This window comes from Polypterus senegalus, chromosome 5 (genome assembly GCF_016835505.1).
Source record: "Polypterus senegalus isolate Bchr_013 chromosome 5, ASM1683550v1, whole genome shotgun sequence".
NCBI lineage: Eukaryota > Metazoa > Chordata > Cladistia > Polypteriformes > Polypteridae > Polypterus > Polypterus senegalus.
Window position 1 is genome coordinate 48,498,955 of NC_053158.1, and position 26,789 is coordinate 48,525,743.

The 26,789-nt window shown below is 36.1% G+C and overlaps 1 protein-coding gene across 1 annotated transcript; it reads right to left on the minus strand.

Annotated features, from left to right (window-relative positions):
* Positions 1–227: 227 nt before the first annotated feature.
* On the minus strand, positions 228–26,786 carry armc1 (armadillo repeat containing 1). The gene is made up of 7 exons (XM_039754581.1): positions 26,198–26,786; positions 21,510–21,714; positions 18,701–18,792; positions 15,599–15,788; positions 14,973–15,089; positions 14,782–14,856; positions 228–3,728 (listed from the first exon to the last, which is right to left on the minus strand). The coding sequence occupies exons 2-7, from the start codon at positions 21,669–21,671 to the stop codon at positions 3,537–3,539; spliced, it is 828 nt and encodes a 275-aa protein (XP_039610515.1). The 5' UTR covers positions 21,672–21,714; positions 26,198–26,786; the 3' UTR covers positions 228–3,536.
* Between the last annotated feature and the right edge of the window lie 3 nt (positions 26,787–26,789).

Sequence of the window (26,789 nt, forward strand, 5' to 3'; positions counted from 1 at the left end):
AAAATGAAAAATAAATGTAAACGGTATGTATCAAATTCATCCACAGCTCCTCAAACTTGTTAAGGCACACAAAACCCACTGGAGAAAATTAGTTAGGGCAAGCCTTTGATACAAAAGTTAAAGGAAAACTTGAAATAACTTATAAACAGGTTAAAAATGGGTGAATAAATAAAAAAGAGGCATCACAAAGAGTTTGTGTAATTTTTATTTGATGTTAAGCACGGACATTTTTTTTTTTTTTTAAAGTTTAACCGTAAAAGAAAAACAAAACATAAAATGTTACCAGTTCATTTGCAACAGTACAGTAACATTTAGCTGTTAGTGATTGATCTTTAACAACTGTATAGTGGTCCTTGTAACTATTAGCAGTATACCTCATTAAAATGCACACATATTAATTTGATCTTTATCTATTTACAAGCACATGAGGGGGAAGATACAATTTACAGACAAGTTATATTCCTGATTTATATTGTAAGATGCATTCAAATATTAAAAGCTCCCTGTTTCACAATTTCTGAATGCATGGTGGAAATTTAACAAGCATTTAACACAACATGAATGGAAGATTCCTGAGCCAGAAAGAGGATAGCAGTACTGTAGAGCAGTGGGAATCCTCAATTTAAAAGAGGGGACAAAAGGCGTCAAAATGCAAAAATGCTGTTAAGTGTGCGCTCATCAGCTGAAAAAAAAAAAAAAAACAAAAACCAAAACAAAGATGCTGACACTGTGGTACGTACAAGGCAACCACTTTACATTGCTCAAAAATGAACAAATACTTGGAGTCAAGTTTAAGCTATGATGCAAGTGTAACACCCAGCTTATTTGCTTTAACATTTCACTCCAACATATTATGGCTGTGTAGCTGCAAGAAAAAAAAAGCCATATTGAAGGATCAGACAAAATGACTGTCGAACCGGTCTGATATTTGTTTATTTGCACCATGAAGGACCATCTTTGGCCTGGGTTTGAAAGGACAACCACAGTGGCTTCCATATACTACAGAAGAAAGCATCACAACAGCTTCCCATCTGAGACTGTCTTGTGTACTGCACTCCTCTGGGAGTTATGCCGAGAACGATAAAAATGTAATACCTGCTATAAATCTTATTAAATCAGAGAACTTCATATTTGAACGCATAATGTATAGTAAGAATCACAACAATTTAAATATTTTTAATAATAACGTGCCTGCTTGAGTCATATTTAATGCACAAATTAAATGTATGTAATCCTCCTTCCCTTTAATGTAGAAGGCTGCACTTGAACAGCAATACAGCATGTCTAGCTGGTTAAGTGGTATAACTTTATTTATAATTCGGAATTTAACACTTAGTTAATAATGGCAACCTTAATTCTTCTCAGACACAATACATTCTGTAAAACAGAAAAACCAGTGTATGTTGATGTGATACTAAGGTTTAAAAGAGAAATGCATCTAAAAACAAGCATTTTCAAATAATATCTAAATTCAGAGTTGCATTGTGCCTTCATGCTTTTTAATCTGTTGTACCACATCTACTGGTTTGGTAACCTTTACATTTACCTTATTAATACCGATACTTGCAAATAAAAGACAAAAATACATCATAGGCCACAAAGCACCAACATTACATTGTCATATAAATTAAAATGACAAAAATGAAGCAGAAACACATCATTGACCATTCTCTAGATGAGCTTATTTAACAACTGTAAAATGAATCAGTACAGTGCAAAAGTGCTGCTGACACCACAAGGCAGACATTATATTACATTCTTGAGACAGATTTTAAGTTGCAACTCAAAAACATGGCAAATAAAATTATTTTTGCGAGACAAGCATGCAAAATACCTGTAAATATATAAACAAGTTTACATGAAACGTTTATTCCTACCATTACCGGCTCTCAATCTGGAATCAGAGCTGGTGGCTGATCAACTCTAATTATCCAATTACAAAATGAATTGTAAAGGTTTTTTTAAACACTGATCAGTTTAAAAAATTGGAAATTGATCAATTAGGCTCTACTCTGAGACATTTTTCAATTATTTCATTAACAATCTAAAAGTTTAAACTTTCACAAAAATTGTGCTTTACTGCTAAAATTCTTGAACCTCAGAATTCACTTTTAATTACTGTAGAAATACAGTATTGCCCCTTGGGGGTCTCTATACCAGAAAACTTCCTCAATTACAAAATTTCAATTTTAAAAAGACACTTATAGGTCTTAATTCCATAATGGTTATGGCAAAGGATACAACGAAACAACGCTGGGCATCTTCAGATAAAACAGGTAGCTATGTACAATACATCAAATCTAACAAACATGTTTTCATCTGGTTTCTAGAAGTCTTATTTTTTGTTTCTGCTTAGTGTGTTTTTGTTCTAGTCTTAAAAATCAAAAGTTAGTAGAAACTTTTAATCCCTTTGAAAAGCAATGACTTACATGTATATATCAAACAATTTAATGTGAAATGGGCATTGGGCTGGACAGATTCTGTATGCTGAAATAACTTGTGAAGTGTTTCGTCAACACAGCAGAACTACTTTGGGGATGCATTAACATATTTGCATCTTTCAGAGGTGTCAACTTAAAATTAATATATATGTAAAATTAACATTAATAAAAGTTATTGAAATTGTGAAACTTTAATTGGTTGACTGGAATAATAAGGGTGACAAAATTCTACCCTCCAATGCATAAATGGCTATCTGTGCATTGTTTTCAACATTTTTACTTCTAGATATCTACAGGAGTAATTGGCATTTTATTTAAATTAAAAATGTGGTGCAGAAAAATACTTGACCTACTGTAACTAGGATTTATTTGAGAAGTTGTTCTTATTTTGTGCCATTAAAAATAAAAAGCCACTTCTGGTAACATGCTGGCAAGCAACCAATACAACAAAAATAAACAGCACACAATAAATAGCAGGTCCATCCAACAAGGCACACAAAATAAGCAAAAATAAGTCATGTAAACAAAATAAAGAGGCAGCTCAGACATAACACGTGTATAGACTGATTCTCAAATGAGAAGAGTAGTGCAGGGTTGGCCATTACCTTAGAATTTTGCAAATTCAAGGTGGATTATACAACGGGGAAGGAAAATAAAAAAATATACATTTGTATTTAATGCAGTCATATTTGATACACAATACTAAAATCTAAACAACATTAAGAATTGCTTTAAGTGAACAGAAAATGAGGTGAAAGTCAGTGCTCTGGGTAACATATCTAAAATCCACCACTCTTGAGATAAAGCTTACCATTTGGTTTGGAAGATGAACCCGTGAATGAATCCCAAAAAAACAAAGTATATAAAACTAAAAAAAAAGTAAATGAAGAGGCAGCAAATTCATAAATGTCTTTATCTCCTGATGGAATAAATCTTTAGTTGCGTGTAGAATGAATGCAGCATACATGTGCGTGCCTTTTTTTTTTTTTTAAGTAAATACACTGCAAATATTATTGCAAATTGCACTTAGCAGTCCACCGCTCCCAAAGAAACTAAAGCAATTCTCTCAGAGCTCCCAGTTCTCCCAAACCCCTGTCACCAATAGAATGACCGAGATAAAAAATTTGCAGCTGTGCTCAGCCAACCGGCTCCATCTTGCTTTGATCCTACTCGGGAAACTGCTTTGTCCTGGTCCTTGGAAGGGCTCTCCTCCTCTGGTAAATAATCTGGCAGATCTGTATTCTGCTCGACTTCTACAGAGATATCGTCTTGGAATGGGATCAGGACCTAAAAGCAGACAAAGTCAACATTTGCAAGAAGTAATTTGAGAATATACGCAAATGAAGTAATGGATGGGATATTAGAATACAGACTAAGGAGAATATGAGAATGGCTGCATAGAAGACACTCACACAGGAATAGTGAACTTGCAAGCTCCAAGTTTAGATATCTTTCTTGACTAGCTAGTCCTGCAGTTCTTTCCAATGAATTCATATAACATTTTCACATAACAGATACAATAAACGGTCAGAGGATATTGGAGGTACAAAACAAGACAGTATCCTTTGATGATCTAGCACTTCATGGAAACAGCAGACACTTTTATGTTTTAATGTTTGTTTTCTGCCTTGTACTGTCCTCTTCCAATATATCTAAAAATATGTGTCTGAATAAGACAGACAACAAAACACCCAATATCCAGTCACCTGCTTGCCCACCATTTACAAACTTACTCTTACTTAAAATCTGCTGAACACAGTTTCATGCCACTAGTGACCACTTACCCTTGTCCCTAAAATGTAATCTCTAGCCAATAGCACTTCTAGTACAAACTTTTGACATTAATCGCACAACATGGCATCAGGAGATATCTTAAAAATGCTGACCTGCTGTTGACTGTTCATCTCCAACAGTCTCATTTGCCCCTAAAATTCATAACACATACAGATATTTAAAGGGTAAGACTACCTTATAAACTAGAAGAACACAAAGGCTAGGGTGCACTCTAACTGTTAAGACAGGCAGTTAAGACCTTATGAAATCTGTCTATTTTTCCACAATATCTTTTAAAGGGTTTTCCCTATTTTGTCTGTATTTTTTATTAAAAAAAAATCTCAATGTAATTGCAGGAAAGTAGTATGGTAAGTGTAACTGGCCACAATAACGCAAACAATAACAAAAAAAAAAAAAAATCCCTTTTTATCGAAATTGCAAAAATTGCACCTACAGTGGTAACAGCAACCAGTTCAAGGAAGATGTGAAATTCATAAATGAAAATAAATGTAACTACATATATAACAGCAATTTGCAACTTAAAACATCTCAATTCACCAAACTAATGGGTCTTAGTCTTATGCCCTTAATTAAGTGAAATTTGTTTTGCTGTGCTCATTTGACTTATTTCCATCTCTGATACACATCATCACTGCAGTATGCGATTGTGACGTGATAGTGTGCCTAGCTCAGTGAGTGACTCTTTCTTCTCTGTAAGAAGTGGTGTGTATTTGATGAAGCACATCTCATTTGAGGGATAAGGTGTAGACATGCATCAGAAAACCTATGGCAATGATTTGTATGAATCGAGTCAAAACTACAGTAATCCCTCGCTATATCGCACTTCGATTTTCGCGGCTTCACTCTATCGCGGATTTTAAATGTAAGCACATCTAAATATATATCACGGATTTTTCGCTGATTCGCCGCTTTCTGCGGACAATGGGTCTTTTAATTTAGGTTACATGCTTCCTCAGTTTGATTGCCCAGTTGACTTCATACAAGGGACGCTATTGGCGGATGGCTTAGAAGCTACCCAATCAGAGCATGTATTGCATATTAACTAAAACTCCTCAATGCTATAAGATATGCTTCCCGCGTGGCGCTTGTTTTGTTTGCTTCTCTCTGTCTCTCTCACTCTCTCTGCCTGATGGAGTGGGTGTGAGCAGAGGGGGCTGTTTACACAGTGGCTGTTTGCCTAGAAGATAGGACGCTCCTCTACAAAATGCCGCTTTATCGGGGTGCTTCTGTATACTTAAAAGCACGTATTGATTTTTGATTGTTTGCTTTTCTTAGCGAGCGCTCTCTCTGACATTATCTGCTCTTCACAGTGCTCCTTTGAAGATAAGATATGTTTGCATTCTTTTAATTGTGAGAAAGAACTGCAGTCTCTGTCTTGTACTGAAGCACAGTTTAAACGTTTGACTAAAGGGTGTTATTTCATGTCTAGAGGGCTCTAATAATGTTAACAGTGTGGGAGAGTTTATAAGGGCTTAAAATATATAAAAATAACCATACAAACATATGGTTTCTACTTCGCGGATTTTCATCTATCGCGGGGTTCTGGAACGCAACCCCCGCGATCGAGGAGGGATTACTGTATTTAGAAGGTCGTAAACAGGTTTTCTATGCTCTAACTGCGAAAATATTCGATTTATAAATAAAGAATCCTACTTCGCGGAAATTCATTTATCGCGGCAGAGTCTGGAACGGATTAACCGCGATAAACAAGGGTTGACTGTATTGCATTCTGAATTTTGCAGCTAAGATTGTATTTCTTAATTCTTGGAAATTGTTGAGATGCAGGATACTAGTCACTGATATTTTCCCATCCATCCCATGCATCTATTTAACTTACATGTGTTTACTGTATGCCAGGATGTACAGTGCCTATAATAAGTATTCACCCCTTTGTAAGTTTTAACACTTTATTTAAATACTAGGGGGCTTTGACCCCTGCTTGCTTCACTCACCAACCTCCAGGCCGGCGCTACGCACTAGGCACTTTGCGGTTTAGCTGCTTGCATATGGGGATGCGGCTGTACAATTTAAACAGATTGTTATTTTCACAGGACTGGTTACATATGTATAACAGTACTAACTATTTTACATTACATCGAGTAATTAACCATATTAAAAAATAGTAAAACGTAATAATTTGAAAGTAAATTATGTTTCATGCTTTGTTAAAATTTGTTGCGTTATATGATTTTGTTCTGTTTGGATTTGAAATTAACACAGAAATACTTCTTAAACTTACACTTTTACTGTTAAACTTCAGTAAAAACAAGTTTTTTAATTACATTGTTGTCAATATCACACTGAATTTTGATTCTGTGTTTGGACTTGCATCGTAACAATGCAACGTATAACTGCCCATGAGTGAATTTAGTTTCTTTCTCTCTAATAAATAGGCTTTTTCGAATGTGTGCGTCTATGATTGGTTAATTGTCTTTGCAAAAGCTATTCTAACAGGAAACTGTTAATTTCTTAATACGAATGGCATGTCAAGATCTCCTTTGGTGTCTAATTTTATCTGCGGGAGATGTACTACATTACCTTTCATAGATACATACTTCGTTGCAACAGTAATTTGGGAGGTGGAACACTGTATGGTGTAAATATTCTTCAAGATATTGTAAGTTGATGTTTTCATCTTCCACACAATCACCACCAACTGTTTTAGCATAGTCTATTGATACACATTTACCAATTTGTCGTGATGAAATTCTTCAATAAGATTTGGACATAAGTCTTCTTTTTTTGGCAGGTTAAAGTGAGGAAAATGTAAAAATTTATAAGAGCTTAGAGAGCAAGAATGGTGTCTGTCAAAAGCATTTACACGAATGAGAGGTGAGAGGACCGTGTGTGTGGTTGAATATGGTTGAGAGGAGGGTGTGACTTGAAAAAATCTCATGGCCAAATTCTTGTCTTGCGGGACTTGAAATTCTCTCTTTGAAAAAGTCTCATCTCAGATTTCCTTTTAAAATAGAGAGACGATGGTCCCAAGTATAAAAGCTAAAACTACGCATGAATAGCTTGAAAATGGCAATATTTCTTTCTAGAGTGGCTAAGTCAGAATCCAGATCTCAAATCTAATTGAGAATGTGTGGCTGGGCTTGGAAAAGACCACGCATGACTCTGTGAAACTGCTTAGGCTCTGTCCGGTTGCATCAAAGAAGAACGGAGATCCGTTTTCACTTGACATTAAAAAAAATCCTTTTATGTTGATCAGTGTCAAAAAAAAAAAAAAAACAAATTAAAGTCACTGTGATTTAACACTAGAATTACCAGAGCTAATGAAAAAAACTTGTAAATCCGGCCCACCTTAAATCCCTTCGCACCTCTCCGTCAGCCTCTTTTGTCTTCTAAATGTGTTGATAAGCCCAAGCAGCCTGCTATACCATCCCCACCACCACCTCAGAACGGGTAAGAGGTTCTCCCCGGTCCTGCCTTGATTGATTATCTGGGAGTGAGCTACCCAGAATTGTAAGGGGAAATAATTTGATGTGTGTTTTGTGTCTACAACAATCTATAAAACACATCATTAAAACAGAAATGTTTTTCAGGTTTTAGTAATAAATGACAAAATGTATACAAGAACTGCATAATGTGTGAAGGCTGATGGCCAAAGTTCAAAAACACTTTCACAAAAGTACAATATGACAGCTTCCATGGTGCTATGATTAGAACTAGTGACTTATAATCCAGAGGTCGGGAGTTTGAATCTAGCTCCCCGGCAAGTTTACCGTTTTGAGCAGTGAGCTGCTTTTATTGTTAATATTATACAATAAAAACATATATTTGATTTGTGTCTGTAACAGCCAGTGTAAATTTATACTACTTGTAAAAGTTAGCTTTTTTTTCTCACTTGTATTCTCTCTGTCACAATACAACACCCACGATCACAATACAACACCCACCCCCTGCCCGAGATCTGACATGGTTACTTTTTATCTGAAACTGGGAATAACTGTAGATGTGAGTGGTGTTTTGAGACAGTGGAACTGGAAATTCTCTGATCTGGAGGGATAAAAACTGACACACAAACACTGGTGAATCTGCCTTCTTCGCATCTTACCGTCCCATGATTTTTTTTTTTTTTAATTCAGTTTTATTGAGTGTTCCTGCTCACGCTAAATTAGTATGCACCTTATGGTCCATGATGTCAAATCCGCACTGACAAAAAACAGAGACATAGGTATATATGATATTTGGAATTATTCATTTTATGACCTGTATAGTACATTTCGGAAAAAATTGTGGAACGGATGCAACATTATTCATATTCATTCGCACACCTTCTTGCGCTTGTAATCAGAGACCACGTTTTTTTTGTTTTTTTCCTGATCTTGCCCACGCAGTCTCCACGTTTTGGTGAACAGTGCCGTTTCTTTTGTACTTCAGGACATGCAGAGAAAAGCATACTACAGAGACATCAGTTCCGCTCTATATGCAATCATTAGATTCAAATGTTAACAGTTCACACACATAAGGGCTGTCCTTTCTACGTGTACAACATGTGTACCTGTTGCAATGTACACACTTCTCTCTGTGCTGTGTTACTATTACACTGAAAGGGCTGGGGAAGCGACGGTCTTGGAACAGAAGCTTTTATCCATTGCTTTTTCTTGTAAGAAGCGATGACGAAGTTCCACTCCAAGGTGAGCCATAAACACTCTTCATTTCTAAGTGGACCCCGTGCATGCCTTGTACAGTACATGCGCATTGATCGCCGTCAGGTCAAGCTTGTTGTAGTACAAGCAATCGGCCACCTGCGTGCTCCTTCTCGCACTGAATAAGCTCATGCCTTCCGGTGCATGATGTCAACGCAGCACCGGGCAAAAAGGAAAGAAACATATATCTGACATTTTGAAGAAATCATTTTATGATCTGAATTGTACCAATCAGAAAACATTGTCAAACTAATGCAATATTATTTGAAAATGAACCTCGTCGGAACGGGTGTGAAGTTATACTGTTGTTGATAAGAGTCAGATTTGGGGGGTTGTTTGGATTGCGAAGGACAGCATCAACATAACTGAGAGAATAATACTGAAAAAAAGCTAGCTTTTACAAATACCATACATTTACAGCTGATCTGACACTGTTCGTTTTCAAATAATATTGCATTAGTGCGATGATGTTTTCCGATTAGTACTATTCAGGTAATAAAAGGATTTCTTCAAAATGTCACATATATTGTCTCTTTCTTTCAGCTGTGTAATAGAAACCACAGCATAGAGGGAAGTGTGTACATTGCAACAGGTACACATGTCAAAATTGTAGGAAGGACGGTCCTTGGGTGTGTGTGTGTGTGTGAACTGTTAACATTTGAATCTGATGATTGCATATAGTGCGGAACTGACCACTCTGCACTATTCTTTTCTTGACATTTCCTGGAGTACAAAAGAAATTCCACCATACAGCAACATGTGGGGACTGGCAAGATTGCGGAGAAAGAAAAAAACAAAAAAAACACACGTGGTCACTGATTACAACCGCAAGATGTTATGCGAATGAATATGAATAATGTTGCATCAGTGTCACAATGTTTTCCAAAATGTACTATTCAGGTCATAAAATGAATAATTCCAAATATCATATATTCCTATTTCTCTGCGTGACATCATGAACCATAAGGTGCATACTAATTCAGCGTGAGCAGGAACACTTAATAAAACTGAAAAAAAAAAAAAAAAACAATCAAGTGATGGTGACATATGAATAAGGCAGATTCACCAGCGTTTGTGTGTCAGCTTTTATCCATCCAGATCAGAGAATGTCCAGTTCCATTGTCTCAAAACACCACTCACATCTACAGTTATTCCCAGTTTCAAATAAAAACTAACGGTGTCAGATCAATTGGGGGCAGTAGTATGTATCGCGATCGTGACAGAGAATAAAAATGAAAAAAAAAAACAACACTAACTTTTACAAGTCCTATAAATGTACACTGGCTGTTAGACACAAATCAAACATGTGTTTACTGTATAATTATTAATAATAAGAGCAGCTCACTACTGAAAACGGTAAATATAGGAGGTAGTCAAGTCAGCAATTCTTACCGCCATGCCAGGGAAGCTATTGTATCATCCCTGAACCTTTTGTGAACCTATTTGATCTTTGGACTTCTTATATAGTTTATGCCTACATTGTGTCATTTATTGCTAAAATATGAAGAAAAGTATCTGTTTTAACAATGTGTTTACACAGATTATTGTAGAAATGGAACACACATGAAATGCATGTGTTCCAAATAATCTATTATTTCCACTCTAAAACTCCAGCACTTCACTCCCAGATAATCAAGACATGAGCTGGGAGAACTTTGCGCACATTCTGCAGTGGTGGGGGAATGGAATAGTAGGCTGCTTGTCTTGATCGACACATTTACAGGACAAAAGACACCGACGGAGAGGTGCGAAGGGATTTAAGGTGAGCCAGATTTACAAGTTTTTTCGTAGGCTTTGGTAATTCTAGTGTTAATGTTGTAAAACAATAACATTTAGAAAGTACCAAGAGGGCAAACGCTTTTTATAGGCACTGAACAATTAACAGAAGAATATCTACATACCGCTCAAAAAAGGCAGTACAGAAAATATACGTATGCCATTAAAAATAAATTATATGAGGTGCAAAAGTCTTTTAAAAAATGTATGGAAAGCTAGGGAAAAAATAATAAAAGAGATACTGATTTAATAGTTGAGGCCTGGAAGGTCTGTGTGTAGCACTTTTTCTAGATGGTCTACTGACAGACAATCCCAAGGAAAAATCACCTGCATGCTCTTGTATATCTTATAAATTATTGTGAATAGTATCTATATATCTATACTAATAAAAGGCAAAGCCCTCACTCACTCACTGACTCACTCACTGACTCATCACTAATTCTCCAACTTCCCGTGTAGGTAGAAGGCTGAAATTTGGCAGGCTTATTCCTTACAGCTTACTTACAAAAGTTGGGCAGGTTTCATTTCGAAATTCTACGCATAAGGGTCATAACTGGAAGCTATTTTTCCCCATATAATGTAATGGAGTCTTGAGTTGGAGATGCCGCGGGGGGCGGAGTTTCGTGTGACATCATCACGCCTCCTACGTAAGTGCGTAGAGCACAAGGAAGAACTCCAAACAGCGATCAGCACAAAACGCCATTTCACAATTGAGAAGGCAGAAAAACATTATGAAGCAAATGATGCATACAAGCATATTCATAAGTACAGCTACTGCGGAAACAAAGCACGGCGTGAACCGTAAGTTTATATTAAATTAAGTTCATAGGCTACCACTAGCGTTTGTAATTTAGTGCCTGCCCATATAAGGCCGTCCATCAGCGGCAATCCAATACAAACACTGCCGGTAAATATTCACGTGTGAAGGACTGTGCTTATGCAGAGGAAGATGAGATGGTCAGGGTGGTGTTTGGCACAAACTCATTGAAACTGCGAGAGAAAGTTTTAAGTGCCGGGTCTTAGCTGACATTACGAGATGGCACCAGTACAGCTGGGAACCTTCGATGCAAGAACACCAAGCGGCTCCGTGAACTGGCGCAGTGCACAGACAAAAGCAACAGTTCCAAAGAGTGCTGAACAAAACCGAATTACACAATTGAGAAGGCAGCAAAAAATATGAAGCGTCTTATACATAGAATCATATTCATAAGTGCAGCTACTGCGAAAAACAAAGCACACGGTGGAAAAAGTGAATGTCCTGCTAAAGGAAGACAGTGTAAAAAAAACCCGTGCATGCAGTTTGTCACATCACAGATAAAAGGAAGGCGAGCTGTTTATTGATGCAGTAAGGAACTAATCGATGAATGAAACCTCTTATCTTTACAGCGATTGACAAACACGGAATGTAACTTGAACACATCCTACAAATACGAGCCTGATTGAAAGAAATAATGATAATCAAATCCTTGATGACAGCAACATTCAATAACACTCACAAAACAATTACTGTATATTGACAATCATGTTACGTTATTTTTAAAATGTTCCCTTTTCTTTTCATAACTTCTACTTCTCCACTGCGATACGGGTATATATATATATATATGTATATATATACCCGATCTACAATACATACTTTAGCATAGACAAGCCACACGCTGTGGCTAATTGTAGAGTCTTAAGCCTCTAACGCCGACATTGAGGTTCGATTCGAGAGGGATGTACTGACTATGTCGCGCTCCCGATTCATTTTACCTTCGCATCTCCTTGGTTTGGGACGTATGAAAAAATATTAGGTTAATGCAGAATCATGTTACGTTATTTTTAAAATTTTCCCTTTCTTAGCACAAGCACAGCTGAGAAGCTTCGATGCATGTACTCCATAGCGCGTTAAAAAATAACGCATTTAATCACACTTTCAATTCCAAGCAAGCGGGAACTTTTGTCAATGCATGATTTCCTGGTACATCCATTACACTGATGCACACATCACAGCTACAAAAATGTTAGAGTCGGAATAAAGCGCGTTCCTCGACTGATCATTTCGACTTCCGAAGCCTTGATAAAAGCATGGTTTTGTGCACACTGAAAAGCAAGCAAAATTAGATGCATTACAGAAAGCGGACTTTGTGGCTCTTACTGGGGATCATTGGACTTCCGTGACCGTTAGTAATTCTAAATACATCTAATTACAAAATGTTCAATGATCACACTGTTTTAGCCTAATGTACAAAATAATTTTGGCTAATGTTACTCAGAGTTTAAAGAGTAAGCTGGTCAAATTACCTTTTATGTTTCTGACTTATTTTTTTAAGAAGAAAAACTGCACTTTATGGTGAAATTTTGGTTATTATTATTTAAAGACAATACTATTCTGAAAATGTACTTAAAAGTACTTAAACTACCACTTTATTTTTAAGTCTGCCCAATTTTAACCAGGGATGATATTTTTGTTTCTGTTTTGAATTCAAATGCAGTTTAAAGGCTTTTTTTCAGAAATTAAAACAGCTTCAGTTTACAATATTCATGTCCATGTCTATTATTTGATTCTGTAAGCCCACTAAAACCGTTTTAAATAAAAAAAAAAACATTTGCGATTTGGGGCAAATTTACGTGTCGATTACATACGATTAATCAAGATTAATTCTTACACAGCCTCTAATTAATTGGATTAATTTTTTAATCGAGTCCCACCCCTAATATATATATATATATATGTAGATTTGTATATATATGTGTATATACAGTATATATGTAGATATGTATATGTTGTATATACAGTATGTATATATATATATGTGTGTATATATACAGTATGTATATATATATATATATGTTTATATATGTGTGTGTGTGTGTATGTATATATATATATATATATATGTTTTATATATGTGTCTGTGTGTGTATATATATATATATATATATATATATATATATATATATATATATATATATGCCAGCAACACTCATATCAATGACAAAACAATTACATTAACAATCATCTTACGTTATTTTTAAAATGTTTGCTTTTCTTTTTCATAACTTCTTTAACACACTACTTCTCCGCTGCGAAGCGCGGGTATTCTGCTAGTGAAGAATAAAGCCAAAGCTACACAGGAATGACTTGAAAACTGCAATATTATTTTCTAGAGTGATAAAGGAAAATAAAATGTTATATTTAACGTTTTTTATAATATAACCCAAGTCAAAGGACATTAATGCTTAAAATTATATAATGCAATAGTAAGACAGCATCTGGGGTTTTATGTACAGTTACGATCACCTGGAACAAGAAAGACATAGCAGCACTTGAAGCTGTTCAGAGGGGAAAACCAGGTGCATCCCAGGACTTAAGAACATGTCCTACTCTGACAGGCTCAGAGACTTAAACCTGTTTAGTATCAGAGGAGACTGTGGGGGGACCTAATCCAAGAATTTAAAATTTTAAAAGGCATTGAAAAAAGGCGATCCAGCAGAATTCGGTCAGCTTACGGTTTAATCAAGTACTTAAGGACATCAGTGGAAATTAAGAGAACTTTTTTTAGAACTGGCCAGAAAGCATGTCTTTATGTAAATAGTTGTGGGAATCCAGAACAAACTACAGAGACATGCAGCTGAAGCAGAAACTTTGACAACCTTTCAAAAGAATCTGGATCAGGTATTGGGACAGCTAACTATTAGCTACACAAACCGGCTTGATGCATGGAATGGTCTCCTCTCATTTGTCAAATTTCTTATGTTCTTATGAAACCCATTTAAATATAATGCATAGAGTGTTGAAAGTCCTGACTGATCAGCAGGCAAAGCCAGATTACAGTAGGAGGGTGCAGTAATTACAATATGTTGTGTCTTGAAAACCTAATGTGTAAGATAAAAATCAAACTGAACTTATGTACAGAAAATCAATTTTGTACAAATAAAACCACTCAATATACCATTTCACTTTCAACCCATGATATAATAGGTGGCAGGATAATGAGGGTTTTTTTTACTGCTCCAATTGTATGTTTGCGCATACTCCAGATCAGACCCGGATGCAGATTTCAAACACTGGCTCCAAAATATGGTCAGACAAAGATGAAATTTTGAAACAAACTTCAAATATTTCTTACCTCTTCACCACTTTCACCTTTAACTATCTGCTGGGCCTTCATGACTTTGGTTGAAGCTATTGCAGAGCCCAGGGCCTAGAAGAAAGAATAAATTACATAACAGAAATAAATTTGAAATAAACAACAGAATAAAGCACCACTAGTGAAATAAATATGAGGCAGATACTGTAAGCTCTTTTGTACATGCTTACCTCTGCTTTCAAGTCAGACCTGATCCTCACAACACATCGTCTTATAGCCATCTGGAAAGTGAAACTGATGACTCCTCGAATCTTAAGCAAAGCCTCTTCACAAAGATTTCTACGTGTCTAGGAAGGCACCACATTTTATTTCAGAAGGGAAAAAACAAAAAGCTGGTAAAAAGTGCACTATATAAAGTTATTATTTATTTTAAAAGTACTAAGAGCTGCTTTAATTAGCCACATAGGAGTTTAATAACAGATTAGACTTATTTCACAAGTCTGGTTTGCACTAGTAAAAGAAAAGGTATAATAGTTGTTAATGTAGTATAACTAAACTTCAATACTCAATATATTAAAAGTAAAAAATATGCTTGATTTTATTACAGTTCAGATATAAAGCCATTAATGTTGGAAGTGCAAACATTTGTTGGCCATCATCTTTGGATGCAGGATCTATAGGTAAAAGATAACTCTGCTCAGCTTAGAGTATTCTGCTGATTTGTAGACTTCAAGTGATCTAAAGTGTTTTTGAGAAGCATTAAACTATACATTAAAGTTTCCATTTTAATTCATTAAATGTATTATTAAAAATAATTCACATCTACCATTTTCTAATAAATATATTTCTCACTTACAGCATCATCAAGGCCATCTATATGTAAAACCACAGTTTTGGCACGCTTGTTTGTGGATCCAAGGAAGAACTGAGCTTTGCGTCTACAAGACCTTGCTTCATCTGTCTGGTCAGCCTCTGCACTACTGGAGGACTGAAGAATTTCGTAGATTTCAGAGGCCAACAGTTTTGTTTCTCCAGGTGTGGTCGTTCTGATCAAATCAAAACAAAAATACATCTCATAGTGCTTGATTATGAAGAAAAAATATGTTTTAACAAAGTGATTTCAAACGGTAAAGCATAAAAGTGTAATGCATCAGCTACTTTTTGGCACCTGACTTAAAGAACAGTGGTTAACAATAGCCAACATTTAATGCTGTTAATTTACCAGCTTAAGTTACTTTTTAAAAAAAAAAAAAAAAAAATTTAAATACATTACATAAATTACGGTATGATGACAAATTAAACGTCTTTTGCTGGATACTTTTACATATATACTGTTTTTGCCAAGTTACCAATGGTGAATTTTATTTGTAAATGGCACATAGAATTAATTGAAACAGAAAAAATGCTTGTGTTGGATATATTAGAAATTTTCTTTTAAATTATTAACCCAACATAGTCTAGAAAATGGATGATTATAAAAAATTATCTTTCCTTTTTGGAATAATGTATATAATTCACTGATAACATACATAATGTATTTATGTAAAATGTGTTAATTCCTTTGACATTGACAAATCATGTGACATTTTCAAAATATACTTTAATGATTAATGTACTAGGACTAATTAACAATTAAGTTAAGCATCAATGCATTATGTTTATATCACATACACTTATTTCAATTGTGAAATTTGTGGGACACTGCCACATGAAATAATCCAGTGTTTCTTTATCCTACACAGGTCAAACACAGCTTGCCCTCAAACACCAAGCAACTGGTTGATTTGAGTGACTTACACAAGCCCTGAAACCCATTTAACATGTTTACTTTAGAATTTACGACTAAGGGTGTAAAGTGAAGTCAAGCAAAATGACACATTTTATTGCCCAACAAGAAAAAGATTAAAATGTGCAATCTTGAAGAAGGGGCCTGAGCTGCATCAAAAGCTTGAATATTGTAATCTTTTTACTTAGCCAAAAAAAGGTGTCATTTTGCTTGCATCCATAATGGCACAACTTGGTACAACGCCCTATTACTACGATTAGGGTGCTAAGCAGTGTTGTCAAAAGGACACAAGATCAGCACACAACTGATACTAATGTAAATAAACAATGCAAAAAAATAAGCGAATGTGGCCAAGATTTCTGTTGCTGATTTCCTGTGTATATTCACCTGGTTATCAGGAACAAAAGCATCTCTCTATGTGTGGTAGAAATTTAACTCTAGAAAAATCCATGCCAGTAGTACTGTAGTTACAGTGGTCTTCTTTGGTTCAGTTCTATTACTATTTAGGTTACTATGCTTAGTTCGAGAAAGAAAAAAAAAAAAAATCACTAGCCAAATATTATGGTAACATATTAAAGAAAAAAGTAATATACTAGGAAACAATCTAAATATGACCTATAAAAAATAAAATGGGTAAATGTAACTTGAAGATAATAAAATAAAACAATAGAACACAATTTCAATTATGGCATTCCAGACGCCTGCTACTCAGCTCTAAACCATACATGAGTGATCTGATTGATGTTGACAGGCTGAGAATATACTGGGCATTTTTTTTTACTAGTTTTTTCATTTTTTTATAAGATGTAAATTACTTGTGTAACTCTTTGACATGTAAATTGTGGAGGTACCAGTGATTATGAAGGTTCTTAGGGAGCTAGATCTTTTTTTTTACTGAATAGAGCCAAAGAGCCTCAAAATTCCCATTATGAAACCATTGAAGTTCCAAAAAAAAGTACAAGCTATCAATGTCACACCCCTTCCTATTTTTAAAAAAGGACAGCTGTGTAAATTTTGGAAAGTGGTACTTGAGTACTTTACTTTGAGAAACAATGCATAATTATTCTGCCTGTTGCCCTTGTTGTAATGTACAAGACACCATTTATTTTAAAAAGCTGTGAACCATAGTGTGCTCCATTAGAATGTTTTACATGGTTACTCTTGTAGTTCTATTCATTTATGACATTACATGTGTACTTCCTTTTATATCTTTTGTAGTTAACTGTGTTATTTAACACTGATACCGTAATAGCTTTATTGTCTTTTAAATGTTTCGATACCCACAACATAACACTAAATAGTAGAAAAGCACTCGGCCTATCCAAGTTCTATGTAAAAAAATGTCCTGTGAAAAGTTCTTTTTTTCTTTCTCTTTCTGTTTTGCTTGGAAAGTAGTATATACAGTAGGAATGTTTTAAACATCATATTAGGATATTCAAAATATAAAATAATTAAAAATGCCTGTCCTAAACTAGAATTAGGTTAAGGAAGGCAATAGCCTAGGATCTAGAATTTACTGAAGTGCTACTTAACATGTAGGTTATAAGTAATAGAAGATTTAACTAAATCACACTGACTCAATGTATCAATATCTTTCAGAAAACATATAATATGCCCCAGGAGGCCTTGTAGGTTTAGGACAGAAAAACTTCGACTCCCTTAGGCCAGTGATGCAATAGGTTGCTGTTTTTTGCTGAATTTTTAATTCAGTTATGTCCTTCTGTACTTTGATGATAAAAACTGTGATCAGAATTGCAATTGTGGTTTCTCAGTCATATTAGAATTTGAGTAGGAATGACCCTTGATTTGCATCAAGTCTTCTTTGACTACAAAACGGTTTATCAACATTAAAACAAAACTATTCAAAAACATAAGTAGCTAAAATTAGATATACGTCAAGCTATGGAGAACTGAAACAAACTAGAAACTATTAAATGCACTCACATTATATACTGTACACATTTTGTTTTACATTGATCCATGGAAAGAGATAGATATTCTGGTCCACTTTCATTCATGTAAATAAAATATAAAAGAACTGCTATAAATGGCAAACATCCCCATGTCAAAGTTTCTATCAGGTAAAATGGAATAGTTATCTTTAAAATGGCAGCGAACAATTGAAATAAACCTATTGCTTTCTCAGCACAACAAAATACACACATTACTTACTTTTGTATAACATTCTGCAAACTAAGCATCATCCCCAGCTCTCCTCTCATTTTTTCTCTGTTGGCACGGCATTCTGCTAGATAGCGGACAGCCTGAAATGGGGCGAAAAAAGGTCAGGCTAAATGTCTGAAGAAAGGTGGGAACAAATAAACAGACAGAAAATGCTACTTTAAAGTAAGTTCTTCAGCTGGAGACCAACTTAAGGAAAGCTTATATATGTTACTATTTTACTCAAATAGTTATAATTAAAGAAGCCATATTCACAATAGTTTTATGAACATTAGTTTACATAAACATTTTTATTGTGTCTTAATGTGCTGTATCAGTGATCCAAATGCAGTTGAAACAGACCCAACTCTCTCTCCAGCTTGATGGAGACCAGAAACAATAAAAGAAATCACAGCTTTCCTGTAAAGCAGCTTTTATTTTGGGTCGGGTGTTGGGTTCCTACAATTAAAACTAGTCATGTCTAGAAGATTAGGAGAAATTAAACAGGAATAAAAACTGTTCAATGGCAGTGCATTCTCTTTGTTAAAGAAGGTATTAAAAAAATTATGATAATGTGTTTCTTTTCATAAACTCAGCTTATCACAGAAGCAAACATTGGTTGCAGCAAGAACGATTGTAGCTATAAATAAATTTGTAACTTTCACCAAATTCCTAAGCAGCTTTGGTTAAACCTTTACTTTAATTATTTCACGGCTGTCATAGTGTAGATGTAGAGACTGCTGGAATACTAGCAGTGACCTTAATAAGCTTTATTCCCACATGCAAAAAGAGAAATGGACAAGCTCCCTTTATGAAGACTGCCAAAAAGAGAATCCAAGACAGAAACTTTAAAAGACAGTTTGAATGCAAGGGCCTGTAATTTCGGAACCGAAAAGCTGACTTACGATGCCAGGAAGCTCCACTGTTTTAAGTTTTACTGCTTAATTTGAAAGCTGGAGAAGACAATCCAGATAAGGTGAGGAAGCGCCAACTTGGCCACATTTCCTGATTTTATCATTTGTAAACCTAGCAGGCATCCTACTACATTTCAGAATGTATGCAGTAATAAAATGCACTTTATTTTTCATTCCAACTGATACCACATCACAAACGTCAGCACTGCTTTAATGAAACCCACACCAAATGGCATAAAGCCATTGGAGAGACAAACAGATATGCAGACATACACACACAGACAGACATCTGTCTTTTTATTAGGGTGCATGAAAGCTGTTTGGCTCAGATATATGCTGTGACAGATGGCCGGGGTGCCCCTGCACCATATATACCAGGGGGACAAGGGTGGGAAACCCAGTATCTTCCCCCTGGACACTAGATGGCAGCCTCCCTGAGTTGCCGCAGTACCTTGGACTCCCCCAGGGCTTCATGGGGGTTGGAGTCCGGTGCAGCCATGTTGGGTTCCACAGGCACCACCAGGGGTGCTGCAGCAAGAGCTGCTGGCCCCTTTTGGGCACTGGTCTCGCCACACCCGGAAGTGCAGCTGGATGTCAGCAATCAAGCACCTGGAGTACTTCCGGGTACCCAATAAAGGGAGCCAGCGAACACCACTCGGGGGGCCAGTCAGGAGGAGGAGGACAAAGCTTGCTGAGGAGGAGTGGTAGTGGGAAAAGGTGCTTGGTGTACTGTACTGTACTGTGCTTGGGACGGTGTTGTGGCTGGAGGGATTATGGGAAAGACATACCCTCCAGCTGAAAAAAAATAGTTTATTGGTTTTACCCGTGCCTCCTGTGTGAATCTGTGTCGGGTCAGGCGCAATATAGCGCCTTTTCATACAATGCAAAAAAGAAGAATCTGTATCTGTGTCTATTGAATGCTCTTCTCTCAATTTAAGCTAAACAGGCAGGTAGCAGACATAAATGTTAACGCTTCTGCCTCCCAGCTATCTAAGCCTAATGTGAATCCCAGCCTGTTTACTGTCTTTGTCGAGTTTCCATCTTTGTCTGGGGAAATATTTTTTCTGTTTTTTCTCCCACATCCCAAATGAGGCTAGAAACATTTGTGATTTTGAACTTGTAAGTGTAAATGTGGATATGAAGCTATCTGTTTGAACACCAAATAATATAAATTATCACTGCTTAATTACTATAAATGTGTTATTTTGTGATTACCATTTCTTTTTTGCTGTGAAAATACTATTGTAACTGCTCCTCTAATTATCCATCTGTTAGGCTTACTAGTCCTGACATATTGCATTCAGCCATTCCATTCTACATTATCACCTGTGGGAAGTTACAAACTGGCCTAGCTCCTGCCACCACCATTTCCAGCTGTATTAACTTCTGTGAGGCATTTGAATGACCTTCCTGTACAATTTCCAGTTATCCCATACAGTCTAAAGACACAGTGGTAAGATGTCAGTGTCAATAATTGCATGAGGGTGTTTTTGAGGGCAAAGTGATGAACTGTCGGCTTTCCTGTTCCTTTTTATACACAACCTAAAACACTCCATGGCCTTGAATTGGATCAAGCAAATATAAAAACGGAGGGGTGAATACAAAATACAAAAAACCTGAAGTCACCTATATTATACGTATAAAATCTTATTCTAATAAAAGTATTTAACTCTTATGTAGTGGTTAGTTACACTGCTTAATGGACCCAGAGTATGTTAAGTTAACAAGCCAGTTTAAGTGTTGACAGGGTCAGTTTTTACCTTGCACTATTATAATGTTGGGTACACTCTCCTTCTCCATCAAAGACCAAAATTTCATTGGGAATATGGAAGGAAAGAAAGAAAGAAAGAAAGACTTTTTCCAAGGATAACCAAAACAATAATATTAATCAAGTAACGCACACTCACCAGAAGTGCAGAGTAGACAACCTGAGGGTTTGAGTGATCTAGAAATAAAATAAGGCCTGGAAGGCATCCTTGATCCTGAACAATGGCTCGTCTATTGAGAGGATCAGCTGCCAAGTCCCGCAGCTGGTTCACCACAGCCAGTGCATCAGGCTCCCCACTCATGGTGTGGAAGCTCACACAGTTGAGCGCATCAAACTTGGTGAACCTGTTATGATGAAAAGCTCATATGTTACTCAGACACAAGTGGAATATGAGTTTTCTTGCTTCTGTGCCAAGTTTCTACAGACTCATTTATCTCAGTTTTAACAGGGAAAACATTTTTTTTTTAAATATTGTGCTGACATAATTATTGCCATTTCAGCATGGAATAGTGGTAAAGGCAATGGACTTTAAACCGAAAGGCTGGAAGGTCAGTCATTTTTTTTTTTTTTGACTTATTGACATAATGTCAATCACATAACGTGTTGTGTTATGATTGTAAATGATGCAGAGTAAGTAAACAGCTAGTCTATAACTCAAAGTTCTTTAGTAAATTGTATGCCTTAAAAAGATGAGGTATACAGTAAATTAAAGATCATTTGAGTCTGTCTCCTCCTTGTCATCGATTTTCCTATTATATTACCTTGTTTATAAAGTAGGCTATTACAAAAGGATGTGGTTAACTATCAGTACCTAACCATGCTTGGAACAATGGACTACAAGACTTTGCACACATTCTACTACAAAAATCATTGCTAAGCATTTTATGCCTTTTATGACTGATTTTTAAGTTCTTGTGGAAACATTTTACTGAGTCAAATGAATCTTATCATTATTAACTGAATGACTTCAAATATTCTCTTACTCATTTTACTTTCTTAATTTGCTGAACTGAGAATTTTGAATTCTGACTGGATTAATGGATATCACTGGTTACATTAAAAGATTTCATTTTTAAAAAGCAGCATGTGCAAATGATTTAGCAATCAGAATCCCGAGTTTGACTTTCACCACTGGACGTTGACTGTTTGAAGTCTGATCTTTCTCCCTTTGCCTATTGGGTAACACACTCCAAAATCAAGGCCTCGATCACTAGAAGGTATTAGTGACAGAGGTTACTTTAGGGGAGTGTGTTATGGACCTACCTATGCAAACCATAATTTCAGTGGTCATCTTATCTAATAATATTCAAAAGGTAAGTTTAGAGTGAGATTTTCTAGTCATGGGGAACTAACTGAATAATAACTGGACCAACCGTGCAAATACTGAAGTACAAGAACACCCAAAAAACACCATCATGGGGAGAAGCCCATCTAGATTTAATATTTTGTAATAACCAGGATAGAATTCAGAATGTAGACGTGATATAACCTTTGGGGTCAAGTGATCATAATACAATACAGTTCTCAGGGTTTTCACAGAGTACAGATGCAAAGATTAAAACTGTGTAACTTTGGTGGACAAATTTTGAACAGATGTGGCAAAGTTTAAAAGGGAAGCTTTTATATGTGGAAAACATATTTTACATATGATGCAGGACAGGTTCATCAAAAAATCTGGAATTAGTATAAACTCTGCAATAGATAAATAAGGTGATAAAAACGAAGGTACAAAGAAAATAAAACCAAACACGACAGCTGTATAAGGCGTTCAAGACTAAAAACTCCAAATTATACAGTATATGAAAGCATGAGAGCAACCATTAAGAAGACTATTAGCAAGGCAGTTAGGGAGATCATTGCAGAGAAGTCAAAAAAATGACCCAAAGAGAAGTGCACCAGTAACAGTTGGGGGGGAATTAAAATATACAGGCAGTAAAAAAGTAACTTTCCTAAACTTACACTTTTCTGGAGTCTTCACATCTGAGGAAACGAATAACCTCATAGTAGTAAGACGGACAATTAAGGAGATACTGAGTAATATAAAAATTAAAGATAGTAGTGAGAATTAGTGCTTGGATTAAATAACCTGAAATTCAACAAATAACCAGGACCAGATAACATTTTCCATTGAGTGTTTAAGGAGGTTAGTTAGTGCATATATAAACCCTTGATGGATTTCTTCAAAAAACACTGCACACAGGGGATATCCCTAAGGAGTGGAAATAGCACATATTATCCAGTTAAATAAAATGTTTAATCGGGCAGATACAAGTAGCTATAGGCAAGTAAGCTTTGCACACATCCTAGGTAAATTAATGGAAATAGTTATTATTGAGAAGGATGAGCAACATATGGCAAGAATAGGAATTTTAGGGAACAGTCAGCATGGATTCAGAACAGGAAGGTTGCATTTCATTAATATGCTGGAAGTCTGTGAGGAAGCAACACAAGGATAGGATTGAAGTGGACCATATGATATTCTTTATCTTGACTTTTGGAGAGTATTCGTTAAGATCCCTCATAAGAGGTTGGGCATCAAATTAAAAGAAGGGGATGTTCAAGGTGTAGTGTGTAGATAGGTGCAGCATTGGCTAAAACACAGGAAGCAAGTGTATAGGAATATAAACAACAAGTTGGTTAACTTGCAAATGAAACCAAATTAGATGCATTGGCAGATAATCTATAACCCACTGAATTATTACAGAGGGACATGAATAAAACGCAAGCTTGGGCCAATTTGTGGCAGATGAAATGTAATGAAAGAAAATGTAACATGTTACACATAGGAAGTAAAAATCTTTGATTTGAATGCATAATGAGAGACCTAAAAATTTTAAGTATTGCTTATGAGAAGGACTTGTGAATTGTAGTGGACTCATCACTATCATCTTCCAGGCAGTATTTAGAAGACTTTAAGAAAGCCAATAGAATGTTAAGTTATTTAGTATAATGTGCACAGTACAAGTCTGAGTAGATTATATTTAATGCTTACAACTAACTAAAGGGGCCACACCTGGAGCAGTCAGTCAGGCATAATGTGTGTCATTTTTGTCTCTGGGCTACAAAAAGAAAGCAGTGCTAGAAAAGATCCAGAGAAAAATGACTTGGTTTATTCCAGGACTGCAAGGATTGAGTTATGAGGAAAGACCAAAGGAGTTGAACCTTTTCTGATTAAGCAAAAGAAGATTAAGAGGTGACATAATAGGCATTCAAAATTATGAAAGAAATTAGTAGAGGGGGTCAAAAATGCTACATTAAAATGAGTTTGACAAGTGAACAGGGACAAAATTGGAAAGTTGTTAAGGTTATATTTTGCAAAAGTGTTACTACATTTTTCTTCACACAGAAAACTACAGACACACTCAATAAATAACCAAGTGGCGTGGTAAACAGAAGGACTCTAAGGGCATTCAAAACTCAACTTGATGTCAGTTTGGAAGAATTAAGTAGATAGGATTGGTGAGTTTTGTTGGGCTAAATGGCCTCTTCTCCTCAAAATGCTTCGAATGTCCACCGACAGACTGAGGAGATTGTTCCTCCCCCACACTATGCGACTCTTCAATTCCACCCGGGGGAGTAAATGCGAACATTAATTTTATTTTAATTCTTTTCATTTTTATTACTATTTAATTTAATATTGTTTCTTTGTATCAGTATACTGCTGCTGGATTATGTGAATTTCCCCTTGGGATTAATAAAGTATCTATCTATCTATCTATCTAATGTATGCGTTTTTTTTTGTTCTTACAGACCCAAAAATGTGAAGGCTAATTTAACCGGTGCATCCATATACAGTAGGTCTCTGTGCGAGTATGGGTGTATGCCCACGTGGGCTGTACATTGTATTGGTGTTTTATACAAGGCTGTTTCCTGCCTTGCATCTGGTGCTGCCAGGATGGGCTCTAGCTCTATGTTCTTAAATTGCAAGATGTTTTGAGAAGTGATCAACTACAAAGACCTTCAGGTATTTCAACTTACCTTTGTTTTAGATAATGAAAACGTCCAACACCCCAGTGGCTATTACACTGAGCTGTTTAAATCCGGTAGTATCACTATTACTAAAGTAAATTATTCTAAATAGATCATTAGGCTTTAAATCGAACTCAACACCTTATAAATCAAAGCGCCTTTATTTTACACAGCACTTTTGATAAAGCGGCACATCAATAACTTTAACAAAGCAGCGTAACTGTGTGAAATAAAACATTCAGCGCATTATATTTGATTATTTTATTCAGTTGATTATTTGTATCAAAGTACTGTATTTGAATTAGCACTTCATGAAGTTTATTAATCGGTGCCGGTCTCTAGTAACCTGACCATTTATTACCAAAGTGAATCAAAGTTTTGCAGCAATAAAAAAAACGTAAGTGCCCACAACGAACAACAAAATATTCTTACGACCAAGGCTTTATTAGAAAACGCCACGATCACCACTCGCCCCAAAGACAATCCCACGGTGTACAAACCGTGTGCACAACAGGCCTGTAAGGCTGTAGAGCGAATACTAATCAAAGGAAATGAGAACGCTCCGTTCGCAGCTTTTTGGGTACGCAAATCAGCACGGCTTTGTCTCGAGTACAACGTAGCACTCAGAAACGGTTAAAACGAAGATCAAAAGTGAATACCCGAAATCTCTACAGGGATCGTTGATATCGCCATCAAAATACTCATCAGTAGCTTGCAATTTGTCGCCGTTAGTTGAGCAATCTTTCTTTGCCACATAGATTTTTGACTAGCCTAGCTGACAATGATAAGAGACTACAGTCCTAACGATGTATCCCAATAACCTTTATCAAGCAACCCACCCAGCAGGGCATACTTTACCTTCACGGGTAGTCCTTTTTAGAGTGCAGCCAATCCGATCAAGCTCATAACAGGGTTGCCAAACACTAGAGCATAAATGATCCTTCCGTTATATGGCACGTTAAAGTAAACAAACAAGCAAACGTCAAAGGTGAATTCGCTAAATATATTTTCTGCCACATTCACATCTTTCTATCTACATGCTCCGTTTCGTGTTTCTAATTGGATAACTGAATGTACCTCCCATAGCGACGCCGCTGACCATTAAGCAAACGCCTTACTAAAGTGTAAAGGTCAGCGCGTATTGTTATAGCGGACGAAATGGTTTATTATCCCTTTTCTTCGGAGTTTTTAAAAATAATCATTAGCGTCACATTACTGAGCATATTAACTGAAATGACTCGAGAAAACGAATAGCGACTCCTTTTTAGAAAGTCAAAACATCTGCGTAGTCGTGCAGACTTCTTAAAGCCGGTTGGCTCTAGTTCGAGTAGCGACCAATCAGCATTGGAATCTCTGCGCAGCCCTCGCCCCGAAAACTACAGCGTTATAAAGGCCACGTGGCCAAATGAATTTCTTATTGGCGGGCGGCAAACTTAATTATCCCTCCCCA

What these genes read in the sequence shown, in the direction of transcription:
- armc1 (XM_039754581.1), bottom strand. Translation starts at nt 21,671, where the DNA reads ATGAGTGGGGAGCCTGATGCACTGGCTGTGGTGAACCAGCTGCGGGAC. An exon ending in TAGATGGCCTTGATGATGCT is followed by an intron (nt 15,090 to 15,598) that starts GTAAGTGAGAAA and finishes GTGCCTTCCTAG; the next exon opens with ACACGTAGAAATCTTTGTGA. An exon ending in AAGGTGAAAGTGGTGAAGAG is followed by an intron (nt 3,729 to 14,781) that starts GTAAGAAATATT and finishes GTCTGCTTTTAG; the next exon opens with GTCCTGATCCCATTCCAAGA.